General features: G+C 42.0%; 2 protein-coding genes across 10 annotated transcripts in view; one reads left to right on the top strand and one right to left on the bottom strand.

Moving 5' to 3' along the window:
- LOC111243540 (uncharacterized) overlaps positions 1-17,049 on the bottom strand; it is a 59,598-nt gene that overhangs the window by 16,629 nt on the left and 25,920 nt on the right. The window contains exons 1-2 of one of the 9 annotated variants that reach the window (XM_086973859.1): positions 9,705-9,845; positions 8,400-8,613 (exon numbers count right to left, since the gene is read on the bottom strand). The exons of 4 other annotated variants lie outside the window; for them this stretch is intronic. In XM_086973859.1, the coding sequence (XP_086829985.1) occupies positions 8,400-8,454 (55 nt within the window). In that variant the 5' untranslated portion in view covers positions 8,455-8,613; positions 9,705-9,845. Of the gene's footprint in view, positions 1-109; positions 676-1,016; positions 1,100-8,399; positions 8,614-9,704; positions 9,867-17,049 lie in introns of those variants that run through there. 4 more of the 9 variants (XM_086973851.1, XM_086973857.1, XM_086973873.1 and 1 more) reach the window with 4 other exon arrangements.
- The window catches only part of LOC111243542 (uncharacterized), a 50,769-nt gene that overhangs the window by 20,209 nt on the left and 13,511 nt on the right, over positions 1-17,049 (top strand). The gene's annotated exons all lie outside the window — the stretch shown is intronic.

Here is a 17,049-nt window from a genome sequence, read left to right as displayed (position 1 = left end):
TGACGTATCAATAGAATGACGGAACTACTGATTTCTGCTACTGGAGCCGCTGTCCGAGTAGTAATTTTTGTACATCAATTATAATCACATCACGAAGTTAGCAAGCGACCTCGGCACAAGCAGCTGGCGTGTGATCGAAAGTTGAACGTAGCAATGTATTTCTCATCTGGTGGAGTCATTGCTACATATAATAACGTCATCCTCAGAGTGGTAAGTTTCGCTACGCAACAACTGCTGCCACCGGCCATATCAAACACGTGCTTCTCCATCCGTGACCAGCGGCAGACTTCATGCTACTACAGGGTTGACGACGTGTCAGGCGTAGAAAGATAGTTCGGTAAAAACACAGTCATCAGCTGTAATAGGTGCACGAACACATTTTGCATCGTTGCATCCAACCTCGCCAAAACGCTTGTCGCGTAAGATGCTGACGTTGGAAGCTCAGAGCGATGAACACATCGAAGCAGGTATATGTACCATGCATCGCAATAAATGCACTAACACCAACAGCCATGGCACCCATCTAGTCACCGACAGAGACTGAGGGAAATAGAAAGCGCGGGCAGAGATACCGTCGTACTGGCCAACATGAGGAGAGTCAGTGGTGATCCAAGCCCACCATAAAAAAACTACCGCTACAGCTCAACACCAATGTTGTGTCGGTTGGTCGGCCACCTGCAAAGCAGCAACAATAGCAAATCGTATCGTCATACCAGACTTCCATATACTACGTTTTGGTCGACGTCGCCATTGACGCTAAGGCCTTACCGTTGACGACAATGACGGTGATTACGATCTACGTTGCCGTTGGCAGATACAAACTAGCCAATCTTTCAAGTACAAATTATGGGCCCGCACGTCCGCATGTTTATTGTATGAGTGCCTTATTATGTCCAGCGTATGAATATTTGTGCAATAACTATCTATAAATAACGAAATCTAGAAAAGAGCATGGTTCTGTACCCTGCAAAGTGTCGTATGCTTTTCTGTACGACTGTATTTAATAGTGTTCTTACCTGCACAATAACAAATCAATTGAATTCTCTTGGCATGCTGCATATAGTAGTGAGTCGCACCGCTCCAAATCCATGACCTGAGGCTTTGATTTTCGAAACCCTGCGTTATTATTAACCTTCAACTAGGTCCGAACTCTAATGTATAACCAGACATTAATAAAATATTTAGAGAGAGATCAACAAAACTGTTAGATCATTACAAGTTTCAGATGTGGGTTTGTGTCTACAAACGAAAATTAAATGTCGACGTCGAACATCCTTATACAGCTTACAATCTATGCCCCACCCCCCAATTTCTTTTTCATATAGCGACGTCGCCATAATGAATAAGGTAACGTTTCCCCTCTACCTGATTCTAATGCCCTCCCTGATCAGTCGCTACTGATCAATGCTGTTTTCGATGATCCTACACCGTCTCCGTCCTCTCTTCGCCACCCAAAGGACCTGTTATGTAAATCTTTCTTGGATCTATCCAACGCGGACGTCGTGCGCTCAGAGTCGACCAGAAGCAAGGTCATGTCTGCCACAAAGGACACGAGACATTATTATGAGGCCACACAACATATAAAGATGCCGCTAGGAATCTGATCGTCTGCTCATGCCAGATTCGCAGCTTCGTACCCTCGACTTTCAATATCCTGTGTTTCTTGCTCCCTTGTCTTCTGTTAAATCTATTCTTCTGCGCAAATGAAAAGACGGGGCCGGTCATAACACTAAGGCGACAGGCCTGAACTATCAACGAAAGAGGCGGCGGCGGCGGCGCCCCGGGAGAATTAACATCGACAGACCCAAACTGTATCGTGCGCATATTGAACGATGCGACCGTGTAGTTCTACGGCCACGCTCGTCACAGTGCACAGCTGGCACTCGTCGAAAATTTGCTTGCTATATACAGTAAGGAGACATGGGACATCTAATGAGCTTTGCTGCTGTTCAAGGCACAGACTGACGATGAATCGAAGGTATTCGTGCATTGCAACGTTCACAATTTGCCTATCCTTAGTGTGTCGCCGTTTGGTCTTTACCGCCATTGTTCGACCTTCGACAAAAGACACATGCGCAGTAGTACTAATGTGGCTGGAACTGGTAGGTCGGCTCTATACAGCTCTCTGCACGAGGTCCAATCAAGATAAATGCAAATGTCGCTATGACCGCGAAAATCTCTTATTGCTTCTTCATTCTCTCTGCCCTCCTACTCCTCTCTCGCTCGAGTCACGCAACATTAGCTTCTACCAAAAACCGTCCGCGACCACGCTGATCATACATGTCACTTTTCATCGAGCTGCTGTTCGACTCAATCAAACAAATTCAGAAAACCCTGTTAACCTTCTTTTCCTCTCATCTTTTTCATTTTCTTTTTTTTTTCATTAAAGCTTCACAGGAGTTTTGCTTAAAACTGTTGCAAATGTTTTAATTGACTGAATTCAATGTTGTCACTATGTATGTGTGCATGTATGTATGTACATACATACATACATACATACATACATATGTAATACATCCTCGTCACCTGTTCCTAACTTTCATTTGATTCTTTTCTTTTATTTCCTCCATCCATTAAATTTCCTATGAAAGGCCAGCGAACAAGCATATCATTAGGTTTTTCATTCCAGTTTGTTGACGCGAAAATTATAGACCGGCACTTGGACAGTAAACTCAGTAAAACGGCTATAAAAAACGTGCGTAGAAGTTGATTAGGAAAGAAAGAAAAAGGAACCATAAAGCAACGATTGAAATGAAGTACAGCCAGATAAAAGCAGCATTGATGCGGCAGATCCTCACCGTTACGAGCAGTTTTCCCCATGACTAAATCTGACAGATTTGACAGGTTCGTGGTCATCATCTTCGTTGTTACCTCTGCGTGTTGCAGAGAGTTACATTTAAGCAAGACAAACCACGTGGTCACCGCTTTGTCAAACTGGATGCGATAAGCATATTAAGATAAGTAATTCTAAAGTAGTCTTTTTCATTTTGTCTAGTTACTTTTTGAACGACTCAAGCAAATAAATTTCACTCTTGTCCGTTATTGGACCGAAGTCACAAGCAATTACAGACATTGAAAACGGCGAAGGATTAGCGATCTATTGATTTAGCTGCATGTACATACAGACTTCAGTGAGAAGAAACACAATGGAAAGCGCACTACAACAGTAAACTTTTACCACAACCCCACCCGCGCATTTAAATTGATGGAACACGCAATACTACAGAGTTCTACAAATATAAATGAAAATCACAACATGCTCAACATACGCTGGTTTTCGGGGGTATTTATGCCCAGTAGTTCGGTTCGGTTCGGTTCGGTTCGGTTCGGTTTGACAGATTAACCGAATTGGGTCAATGAAATCGTTTTTAGTAATTCAGGGTGTTCAATATAAAATTTATTGGATTCAGGGGGCGGGGGGGAGAGTCGTCAGCGCCAACTTGATGAGCATAGCGATATAGTGTACCTTGCTTGCAGAATTCTTAATGCCTTCGCGTAAAAACGCGATCCTGCACTGCATAACGTGATTATGAAATGAGCCTCTTACAGATGGCGTGGGGTGGGGGTAATTGCAGAATTTAAAGAAATGTGTATAAAACGTATTTCAAAGCTTCTACGGTATATTTATTTTTGCCATACAAGCAATCATCACCCTCACATATACATGTATCGAATAAAGAGAATAGGATTATTTACAGACCATTCCGTAGAATGGCACGACAGTAACAACAACAATAACTATATATAATAAGAGCTAGTATATTTGGTCCATAAAAAAATGCCCCGTACCTATTTATATTTGCCCATTGCGAAAGATTTGTTTGATATAATGCTAGTATTTATGGTCAGTATCGCCAGTCTCCGGGCGCTATTAGCCTGGGAAAATAAATAACAATTTTTCTGTTGCTGCTGATACTTCTATAAAAGCTGTCGGATAGCCCTGTTCTTTTAATGTCTCGGAACCCTTTTTGGTTCAAGGGACACCGAAGGCCGGAGCAGTGCGTGCCAACCCGATGCTAATTATACATATATCAAACACACAAACGATGACGTGGCAAAGCATATAACGCGAAGTTCTTTTACTTATTTGAAACTAATTAACTATTTCGATTATTATATCTATTACCAAATCGCATCTATGGCGATGTAAGCCACCGAGGGGCCTTCTTACTTTTTCAGTGTCAGACTCCAGACCTGACAATAGAGAGACAAACGGATTTTGATATATATTACTCCCTGCAACACTCTGCCACATTACTGTCGCCACTAATGACGTGACCATGTTTAGCTCATTCAATAGACACCGACCTTTTCGATCGATATTAAGTATATGAAACCGCAAAAAAAATCCAATGACGATAATACCTCTATATTGATTGCAAGGCTAACCTACAAAATCCCAAAATGGAGTGTTTTGTTTTACGGTATGTAGAAGTCCGACAAAATGATCGTAACGATTGGTTCGGTCATTATGAACAGTTTACTAACACAAAAGTGGTACAGACTATACAGCGATGCGTGTACGTTCCATACTCCATAACAATATACTTAGACAAAGCATTCTGAAGTTTCAACTTTGCACATACCAGTTCTATGCACTTGTGAGGAGGGAGGTTTACTGCCAATGCCGACCCAGGTTTGCCCCTGACATCGTCACCAGAGGCGGCGCCCGCCCGGTCAGGCAGCGACGCCCCCTTCGTTCGATGTTGTGCTACACTCTTCATCGATTTCAACGTATGCTGTCGCATGAAATCGGACCCAATCTCATATCAGTGCATAATGTGACATAAACACTTATTCTAAGCTCCAAAACATTCACAGTGACAATCATGCCTCAATAACCTAAACAGTAAAAGCCTTAAAATTTAAGTAAAAAACATTTTTTTATTCGAATTCTACCGTTAAATTTCCGTTTCCGGGGCCCCTTGTTCACGTTCTTAATTTAATTCCAATATACTGTTGTAAGCAGGATGGTTCCCCATCAAAAGCCTCTCCGTTGTCCCTTAACTCTTGTATGAATATTGCTCCACAGATTCATAACATATAGTTTGTCATATTGGATCAAGGACATACAGGGATATACATAATGCTTTTGCACTGCTCATCTCAAACAACAGAAAAATGAATGAATCACTCTATGTCAAAGTAACAAATCGTGCAAAACTGCGCTTTCTGGCTGCGGGGATTATTATTACTATTATTCTATTCTCAATAACATTTTTATTACTATGATCAATTATAATACCGTTCTTCGTGTTCATATCATCGACCCCGACGCATTTTGAATATGTTAATAATTAATGTTGGCAACTATATGTTGGCATAAAAAAAAAGTTGTAGCTAGAGTTGGCGTAAATGATGTACAAAGCAATGTAGCACAAGGGGCAATATCAGGGGATGCTGCCTGAATCACAAAAGACCTCATTCGCCGCCCCTTGAGGATCCGGGAGGGCGAGAAGACTCGCATGGCACGCCTTACCAATGGATCAATGCATCGTACCGCATCAGGCAACAAAAAACCGATGTCGCCTCTATCACAGGCTACATTAACAAATCGCTTCCCCTGCGACTAGTATAACAGTCAGCGTAAAAAAAAATGCCACAAAAGAAATGATCGAGATAAAGTTCTCTTATTTCTAATAGTATAGTTCTGCTGCGACGCCCCTTTCAACCGTTTCAAGTACAATTAATTCTCATTGCGCCGCGACAATCGACAGCGCGAAACGGGAACGATACTAAAAAGCAGCGTTAGTTCTTCTATACGAATATCTATCTATACGCACACAAGCCAAAACCTCACATCTACTCTTCACTCTACATAGGATTAACGAATGTTGTAGCTTAGGGGGTAAATTGACATGCCCGTTGCATTACAGGATGAGAGATGCGCCTGGGTCGTTAGTGCCAGCTTCGCCGATTCTTAACTCTATAAAACGGGCGACGGGCGGAGGGTAGAGGCGGGGGCAATAAATGAAGAGAATAATGAAAAAGAAAAAGGGGAACCAACCAAACCTGAGCGAATCTTGCTTTAACCGTGCTCTTCTGAATGCAATTGCGAAAATGTCTGTCTACTAACAGCGTTATAGGCACACGTATTTGTAGAACACATAACTTCGTATTCGTGAGGAGGCCATTAGCAGACGACGCCGCCATGTTAGTAACTGTCAAATTCTCTTGTTTGTTAATGACGATAGCGAAAACACTGAAATATACACGCCAATATACATGCTGCATCGATATCGTAGAAAGCGATTTGAAAGAGGAGTTAGATTTGCGCTTTTCTTCATACTATTATTGACAAATTGCTTTTCGATTCATCTGTTGACCAAAACTTGTACATAAACCTAGTCCCTCCAAAACGATGTTTAATTGTTCTGAGCTTACCGGGCTTCATTCTATCCATGCTGTAGACCTAATGTCTCTCAGCTATGAAACGCAAATCATCATTCAATATAAAAACGTCGAAATATTTCTTCAGGTCTTCCATCCGCTAACGGGATCACCCTATAAACCTGCACACATGCAACACTACCGTGCGAATGAGGCTTCGACATCAGTAAGACTGTTCTCATAACTTTTCGAAAGCTCTTTGAAACCCTTGCGACCGGTTCGATGTAACGCTAGAAGTCATTTTTTGCATTAGAGCATTTCCACTGCCATTCGCGATCATTACCGCCAGCGAAAAAAGCATCCAAGCTATGCTGAGCGTCATCGGCTCGCTCGCTACCGAAATCATCTGGGGTATGCATATAGACAGGTGGAATTTTTACACACACACACAATTTAAATAGTGCATTGTTCCTTTGGATGTCGAACTGGTCAGCATCCCCATGCAGGTTCACAAGTATTATCCTAAGAAGAGTGAATTATATCGACAATGATGGGGGGGGGGGGGTGACAGAAAAGGGTCGCCAACGGTGGTAAGAAAGCAAGATCAAAACTAATTGATTCAATGATAAACGGGCAAGTCTAATAGGATTCCACTAAGTCGGTAACTGTATGCTCGATTATGAGGGTTTACTTGTACTGAGTAGTATTTTTGACGTTGATCGTACTGGCGCGTCGCGTCCTCCTCTATCTTAGCTAGCTTAGATTATAACAACAGCTTATACCGGTATTGACTCGATATTCAGCTACTACTACAAGAGCTAATAATATAAATACTCGAGACCTAGGCTTTTCATTCTTCGTCTTTGAGTGAATCGATTATAATGTCGGACCCAGTTAATTTCATTGTATATATATAATACAATGTTATTCCTGAATGTTGACCGTCATCGTACCGTTAAGCTGAAATGTATTGTTGCTCCTATAGTTATCCTATGTAGTTGGTTTGCCCATTTTTTTTGGGAGCTATTTATGATCAGTTAAGTCGGTTGTTAACGTACTCTCCTTTGTAATTGATCTCTCCACGGATTCACGAGTACAACAATGGTTCGAGCTGTGGTCCTGTTGCAGCGACAACCAGCTTGAGTAGGTCAGCAACAATAACGACAACCACAACACCAGTCGCCGTCACGCAACAACAACCGCTATGTCCATCAATCAACATCAGTTACTATTGCGAATAACACCAAAAAATAATAACAAACGCATCCGTTACTCGTGGCAATAGCTGTGGCAGCCACGGAAGCAAAGACGTCACAATTCGGATCTGGAGAGACGCGCGAACGGGTCGAAGTAACGGCTTCTACAGCTGTTGCCGCGTCGTATTCCGTGAGGGCAACGTCGCATAAAAACATCTCTCATCCATCCATCGTTATAGGTACGACCAGCAGGAGTAGAAGCTTATGTAGCACACCCGGCGCAGCCTTAAAGATGACCAAATCAAATGAATGAATGAACAAACAACAAGGCATCACCGCGATCGGCGGCGTCACGATCATTGTTATCATCATCGGCGACATCAGGTTAACTTGAATGAATCAGTCTATGAATAGATAATATATTTTCAGGGGGGAGGCAACTGTTTGTTGTTCGATGGGTAAAAGAAGCAGCGTCAACTCAGGTCGACAACGAACGGGAAAAAGTAACCCATTACTACTATAACTAGCAACGAACTTTCAGCCGACAGGCGTAAAAATCGCACACCAAAGGTGAAACTAACCTTGTAACGTTGTAACATACCACAAAGGCGTTGTGTGGCGTTTTAACGGCTGTATACTATAATATATTCCCTTCACACCGTCCGTTTGCCACAGACAGGAATAAACACTGCGAACCATTTTCACTTGCAATCGTTCATTGTTAAATGTAAAACATCGATAACCGATACGCTCTGCTGAGCGGCAGACGCAATATAATCAGTAATAGCGTAATCTAGGTGTAAGGATAGGTCGATTTTTGTCATTTTCAGCAAATCCCAACAACTGAAATTGTTGGTATAATTTTATATTTACGCATGAACTGATCTGGCCGGCTGTGCGTCCATCTCCCAGTGAACGCTGCTGCCATCAGTGGGTACGGCAACACCGATAACGTGCGCTGTCCTTATTCCGGCTCGAAGTACAACAAAGCGTTTCATTAATCCCTGTTTGGTGGTCAAGGCGGTCCGATCGAACGGCCGGACGAAGCTGAGCAGGCGACGAGGAACGACGACTAGCGGTCGCGTATCTGTACACCAGTATCGTACGTGAGGGGGTGTTCATATTTTACGCTGTCTATACAATTTTAGGTAAAATTACTATAGAACACTACTAGAATGAGGCTGTTAGAATGAAACGGAACAGCAACAAACGAATTCGATTTGACAGGCCCACCTGCTGCTTACGATGGAGCCATTTACCAAATCGGCTTTAACTGAGTCCATAAGAAGCAAAACAGAGAAATCGTCGAACGATAAATGTAAAATACGATATATGTCTTCATTTTTCTTTTCATAATTTAGGTGCGCTTGCAATATCATCCCCTACGTGATTCTATGAATAGATGTGAGCATGATTACTCCCTATAGTTTGTTTCCGGTAGGCCTAACAAGGCCATTAGACGTTCTTGTTGCTGCTGCTGCTGCTGATATAGTTGTTGTTTGTTCCATTTATGTTCCGGTCAAATAGAAAAGTCGTACGTGGTGGTATCGTGATAGACTAGTAAAACATCAGCAGAACTTGGCACAGTAAATAATTAACATTTGCTTCTGAATTATTAGTATTTCGACAATAGCTATTGATTATGATTCTCTTATTGGGAAAAACAAAACAATATAACCATTGAGATCAAGACGATGCCTAAAAAGCAAAATATAGATAACTATGGAGAGGCAAAAATTAATGAAAATATATGAGAGTAAAGTGGAATGGATAAGCTTGACGAGTTGTTAGAAAAGTACTGACTACTAGCTAGTCAGCTACTGAAGCTAGACGGCTTTAAAGTCACAGATCTCGAATGATATGAATCGCGACGGGGTGTGATTTTAAAGTCGACATTTGGTAAGTAGTAAATGCTGTGCTAAAATTGTCGGACAGCTTTTATTCAGACTTAAGATGCGGCGCTGTTGAATTTGTGCAAAAAAATCACTATATTTTACAGTCGTATTACGATAGAAGCGCATACGCTGTCACAAGCTATAAAAATTGCGTGCTGTTTATGGCCAAGATGCGTTATTGGGAGAAACATGGTTATGTTCCTTTGTCTGGAAATTTAGATACAAAAGATGTCCCTGGTAGTGGTCTACCAATTATGGAACGCCAAAGTTGAGCAAGACCAACCTGAAACTAGCCATGATATCGCCAAAACACTAAACATTCACCGGCAGACTGTTTTAAACCGATTGAAAAGAGCTGGCTACACAAAAAGCCAAATGTTTAGATGCCACACGAACTGACGCAGAGACACCTACTCGTTCTTATTTCCATTCGCTGAATTCACAGAAACGTAACAAAATCGAGCCGGATATAGGGCGTTTGATCACGAGTGACGAAAAGTGGATCACATATGACAATAATGGGAAAAAAAAATCGTAAAAAGATGCTCCACAATCTGTGGCAAGGCCCCTACTGACGCCAAGAAAAGCGATGCAATCGTGTTTGGCGGGATTAAAGAGAAAGCGAGCACCATTAGCCGCCGCCGCCGCTGCTGCCACCATCTAGCAAAACGATTGATTCGGACCTCTGCCATCAACAACTAACAAAATTACAAAAGGTGATTGTAAAAAACTTGTGGAACAGTATAATAAATATATAATAATAACAATAAACAGCACCATGGCAATCCTAGACTACATATAGCATTTGCAAAAATTGAGACGACTTGAATGGGAAATTTTAGTACATTCTCCAGATAGCCCAGATCATCCGTTATCAAACTCTGATGTGGTCTCTGCAGTACTCATTATTGATGACAATACGAACAAATGCATACAATGCAAAAGGTATTAACAACCTACAGATAGACCTAAGATAAACACACATGGACGCAGTTTTCACAAAGGCAAATCAGTCTAACGGTCTAATAGGTGTGATATATATCTATCTAAACGAAGGGCTTTTCTAACAGCCACGCAAATGGCCGCCATAACGTCATAGCGACAAAAATGTCTTGGGAACTTTTCATATCTACTGTCACAGCCACTAGACGTCAATGGATACGGTAATAAAATAGAAGTCAACAAAAACAGAAGTGACCAGAACTTGTGTCTGCACTTCGCCTCAAATCCCCAACCACCAGACTTGGCAAAATACAGATGGCACGACACGTGTTCTAGCCTCAGTCTAGACATTTGGCAAAATGCATCCAACTTTTGACGATCAACTTACGACAAGCAGCTATAATGAAAAAATGTGTTACCCCCAACTTAACACATTTGCGTCGTTGCTGGGGTTCAAGTTTCGCTTTATCTCTTGTCGCATTTCACTTCTATTTCGAAAAGACCAAAACGTAAAAGTTGCCAGTCACAAGTATCTATGCCTGCGCGAACATTTGGGACGAGTTCAAGCAACTAAGAAGTGATTTAACAAGGATTTAGGAAGAAAACAGAAGGCCGAAGAACTGGTCGAACATCACCGCCATCCGCATCGCTAAAGCGATCGTGCGTGAGCGGACCAGTAATCTTCATTGCTTAGAACATCATTTCTATGAATATACTCTAAATGGCTAGATGCGATCAGTGTTTCTTCCTGAAGCCAATATTAATCGTCACTGTCATCATATGTGCGGCTGGATGCCTAGGTGCGTTGACGACGCCACAGTATGCATGCAACGATGATGTATGGACAAATCTACATGGCAGGAAGAAAGCACGGTACCACGAGAAAGGCAGTGTTATGATCATTCAGGCAATAAATAGACACTAAATACTAAACAGCCGAAAGCGAACAGCGAAGACGGAACTTCGACACGCCGACGAACCGCATTTAAGAAGGGGAAAGTGACCACATGAATGCCTGTGCGAATATATGATCGTTGCGTGAATATGGCTGCACCGGCGCCCGAGACATGATACGCAATCACCTGCGCACAGTTGACAACAATAATAATAACAATAACGACAATAAAAGCAGACAGCAGCCGCAGCGCTGATGGGTGACGGTTGTAAAGTAACGGTTACATTCAATAGCGCACACTCATAAGCTCACACACCAAGACATTGTGCCGAAGGCGCTAAGCACCTGAGTTGCGTCCACCTTCGAATCATTACGCTCATGGCCATTTGCCGTAGGCCGGGCGGGTGGTAGTGTTTACTTAGGAATCAAATTGTTGTTGAATGATTCCAGTAAAGAGAAAGAAGGAAATGAAAAACCTCCACGCAGCTTCGTCGGTCCAGTTACTGATAAACGACTCTTCGTCGGCTTTCGGTTGTTTGAAAAGAAATTGAATTTACATAGCATTTACCGGTCTTCTAGCATAAAAATACGGATATAGCAGTGCAGCTTGCGATTACGCAAACATTGAAAAATTTAAATTACACAATTGCACGACTCAATTTGACATATGTCAAAACGATAAAGGAGCTAAACATAACTCGACTACGCGGCGTTGCTAGTTAAAAGACCCATATAAAGTGTTACACATTATCTCGGGGATGTCAACCACTGGAAGAATGACTCTATTCAGAAAAATAATCGTTATATAGACTGGTGAGCAGTAAGCCCTTCTCCATATTACGGCACCTGTGGAAATCATAGGCACGTCGAAATATTAAGCGATCCGTGTGCCCAAGCTTATGATTTCTTTTGATCTACAAGAAAATTACTAATTATCCGCTCTAAGCAACAATTTTTGGGTCTTTGTTGACCAGACCGGCCGGCTCATGCTGGACCCTGTGAGGCCGATCAAACTACACAAATAGTTGTACTTCTGGTGCTTTTATATACCTCACCCCTAAGTTTTACAACCCCTAAGTTCTACTAAACAAGGTTACCTAAAGTTGTTGATTATCTTTTTAAAGAGTTAATTGCCTAAGTCTCTACGCGTGTATATGCAGATAAAAATTACTTACGCTTACTCCAGAATATCTGTCGCTGGCATTTCTTAGCGATGCTGCCCTTTACGAATATGTATTCGCGAATTGCTTTAGGAATATCGAAAGTTCAAAGATATACCTACGAAAGTACAACGATGAGGCGCTATTCTCATCTCACGCAGGATGAGTATGAGGTTTATGTGACCGGCAAAGCTAAACGAAGTAACTCTCTAAACGCCGCCTATAACAACAAAGTTACTCTTTTAAGGCCTCAAAGGGCGGGGCTCCTTAACTTGCTAAGTCGTCGCTGATGTCCGACCTCCATCATTCCGTCCGAACTTATCAAAGTAAGTATCCCTCAATAGGTCTCAACGTCGTAAATGGGTTGCGCACCACCCATCAGCGCCCACATCCCAGTCGTCGACGCAGCAGCCTGCTATACTATAAATAGCATATTTCCGTCGACACGCAACGGAGCATTCTATTTGGCAAAGGGACGTAAACACCATAGTCCCGTTTACCGCTGTTGGCGGCCTCAATCCCACCATCAGGTCGCGCAGAGGGCAGCTTCTTTCATTCGAATGGTTTTTATCGATACTTACTGTCCTGAAATAGCTGCGATTTCTGATTTTGTTCGAGTATGTTGTAAACCTTTGCCTGTCGTCCTGTTTTTTTTCTAAATGCATTTTGTGAAGTTGGTAAGCAGAGTTGGCCAACTAAATAAACAATTTCACAGTCTTATGGAGGAGAAATGTCCAATAAATAATAACAGGGATTCTTGAAAAATAGGGCTGATGTACGACTGCAATCGATGCTGCCGTTTCGATAAGGAGCTTGCGAGGCAAGGTCCTATATTGACTGAAGCCTGTTCAGCAGCTAGTTGCATACTATTTAATTATTATTGATTAATGCTAATCAGACGTGCTATTTAACTCCTTGCGTTTGTAGACAAACTGCAGGCAAATCGTGCTCATTGCAGCAACCCGCAATCGCAATCACGAGAGCTATCTTCGATCGGTTAATACCAAACACGATAACCTGACATCAGTACAGACCCACTGTGCACCTGCACTATATAATTCCTCACTAGGCCTATATTTTCATTCGTTGTTGACACAAAGCTGGAAATTATAATCGTAGACTAGCACACTTCCACCAGCTCGAGTCTTAGCCATGCAGACTGGAATCGTTTGACGCAGGACAGACAGAGAGGCAATTCGTCGGATCTAGTCTAATGCCAACTACATTAATCCTATCACATGAGGATCAATGATAGGCACCGCGAACAGGACAACGGTCGTCACGACAATCTTGCTATATTGATAAGTAAACCAGTAATAATATTACAGCCGCGTCATTTTAGGCAGTTTTGCTCCAACAATAAAGGTACACTGTGCCTCGTGAAGTATACTGTTGTCGACGGATGGTGGCCACGATGGTCCCGCTGATGCGTACGGGAACGCATTTGATGACGATTCCGTCTTCTCGTAATATGAATCTATCATCATTATCATCACAATATTGATCGTTTTTCTCCGATTACATGCACAGACATACACACTGACCTTCCCCGATACCGAACGCAGTTGCCTCGACTTTTCGATGCCCCATCTTACAGTTGGACGGCACGTGCGGTATACATAGCAAAACAAACGCATCTCCACAGGTAGACATGGCACGATACAAAGAATTAAAGAACGATCTAGTGGAGAGGCAAATCCCAAATACCTGAAGCGAAATGAATACCAATCCCATGTGTGCTGCTAGTGACCTGCATTGGACTTATATTTTCATCGAAAACAACTGATGTATATTATGATTACTATGAATTATCACTATAAATTCTCAAATTGAATCTATATACGCTGAGATACGTAAGATGTAGCTGCTAGAAGACTAGGCAAACCGTTTCACAACAAACACAGAAGCACGAAAAACGGAGATACGGATTCGCTTGTTCGATATGTTAAAAAAAATAGGAATGGATCGTAAGCATATCTAAACTGCGCTAATTAAAGAAACTCTTTTCGCTAGCTTTACAGAAAAAATTACAGCTTCATCCGTAATCGTGCCAATGTGACAGCCGTGCACCTTTTATAAGCTAGCTTTTATTATTTACCATTACAACAACAGTTCGTGTGTAAGACGCCATCAGAAAATTTAACCGTTTCAGTGATAAACCAAATAGAGATGGTCATACTGTGTACGGGTAGAGGCAAACGATGATCTTATATCAACATCCCTTAAATTCTAAACACGTTCACACTTCATAGGACTGAGAGATAATCGGTCATTGTTGAGTGTCCGTAGAACATTCAACAATAGCGATGTAGGGGACCGGTGTTTTGGTTATCTACAAACATTGAAGCTTTGTCCGTTTAAATCGACGACCTCAGTTGGTTACCTGGCAGACTAGAAGCACATAATTTAGTTTCGACCTTACCTTATAAACCACTCGACCATACCTAGCGGCTAGAAATCAGATAAAAGCCAAACGAATTGTATTTAAATGTACTGTTTAACTTTAGCACAGGTTAAGAAAGATTTTGAGAGGTCTATTAAAAAAAATCATCTAATTGCAAATGTACCAATCACAAGTTAGCACTACACATACGTCAGCTACTGATCGTGGTTCACCTCGTGTGATTTGGTGTATATAAAAATTTCGTGATTACCTTGCTTTTAGCGGGTGTACGTTCCGAATTTCAGCTGCTTATATCGACTGACCGACATTCAAATAGGCCCGCGCTGATTCTGTAGATCGACGTTCAATCTAATTTTTATTTACATTCACTTGTCATCCGAAAATGACTACAGTGGTCAGTGACCCGGGTATTTTAACTGACCGTTTCGATATGTCACCCACTAATTTGTACGCGTATGCCTCTTTCTGCTAGATTTGTGTGCGCTTAAAGGCTTTTTCTTTTCGCAATCTCTGTCGACTATTCAGAGAACACTACGTCACAATCCTACACGCGCTGTTATAAGCCAATTTAGATCTAGCGCCATTAATTAGCAGTGTTTAATGGGTGATCGCATCCAGACTTACCATACGTTCCCGGAATAGTTCCTGCGATGTCAAAACAGGTCCGTCACTATCTACGGGACAGAAATTACAATGAGCAGTGAGTCCTTTACGTGTATATATATCATCATCTAGAGCATGCGCTCTGACTCCTGTTGTTGCTGCTGTCTCTATATAGCATCCATTAGTTGACCTGGTCTGCTGTGCTGGCTATTCATGGAGGACCCGAACAGCCCATGCACGCGCGAAGCCGACTAGGACTAGAAACCGTCTCTGGTATAGAGGATAAGCAGCGTGTGGCTCTGCTAACTGCTCCTTCAGTACTCGGACCATCGGAGCATACACCAGTTAAAACGAACGGATATGCCCCAGGCATCTGCTCCACTATCTACTGAACAGGCTGGCACCTTTCGCATGCGGTTTATTCGCAAAACTAACTATTTCCCTTTCTCAGAACCGCTGATGTGGCGGGTTGACGTTCTCAACGTACTGGTCGGTCTCGTCGTGCCAATAGCCGCAAAAGCAGGAACCTTTGCATCCTATCTGTCCCAGCGTCAGTCAACTAATGTAGTTCCTTAGGTGTAATGGTAAAACCATCGCGCGGTTCAATGCAAAGCTAACCAATCCGACATTAAATACGTCTCCTTCCCTGCCCGTTTTTCTTCCAACTTGCCGTCGAGGCAAAATCATCTGTGGCAAAAGCAAACTCAGAGGCATTGGGTCTACTACAAAGATCAGCTTGTGACACGGGCTAGGTAGCGCATGCCGGCCATGTGAATTGTATTTGTAGAGACCTGACTATTCGGAGGCCAGTTTCTCATATTGATGTTTCACTTACTCGTATTGATGAAACACATGTATCCGATTAACGTGTGACATGTAGAACGCTTCCATCTGTCACGGCTATAATCAGTGTAGAAAATCATGCCCTATAGATGACATAAAATTCATTTATTCATTAGGTTTTTGAACGAATGAGCCTCTTTTATTGACGAACAACCTTAAATATATCTGGCTATCATCGACCGGCCTAATTTGCATACATCCCATAACTTGGGAACGCCCTTGTACTACGTATTCTATTGTGCATCGGTACGGTCATCACAACTAACAGGTCTATAAATTAGACACATGTATTTATATATTAGTTGCTTGAGTGGGTGCCTTGACGAAATGCCATGCGCAGTCAAGCGGCTCAGAATGTACAGGTTCTGGTGCCATCGAGTACATTTATAATACAAACGGACGAATGATCCTCATACTAAATATGAAATTTAGTGGCGACGATGAGCATCGACCAAATAATAACAGGTTCTCTTTGTTTAATAATGGCAAATAAAGGACAGTTAAAAGAACCAAAAAGCTAAACAAAAAACGTTTTGATTCACTCACTCTATTCTGTTAAAGAGAAAAGAAAAAACAGACATTTCTTGAAAGCAGAAAAACTGTTTTGAATTTGACCGCTCTTTTTCCTACACTGATACTGATATTACCGGACGTTTTCGTCAGTCTAAGAACATTACTGATGTTGTTAATAGAATTTAATTCCTTATGATGGGTATCATTGAGTTTAGTAACATACATTGAGTTTAGTAAACATAAAGAAATTGTCACGCTGTAGGAAAAT

Source organism: Varroa destructor, unplaced genomic scaffold (assembly GCF_002443255.2).
Source record: "Varroa destructor unplaced genomic scaffold, Vdes_3.0 BEIS01000001.1, whole genome shotgun sequence".
Lineage (NCBI taxonomy): Eukaryota > Metazoa > Arthropoda > Arachnida > Mesostigmata > Varroidae > Varroa > Varroa destructor.
This window is presented reverse-complemented; position numbering and strand designations above follow the sequence as displayed.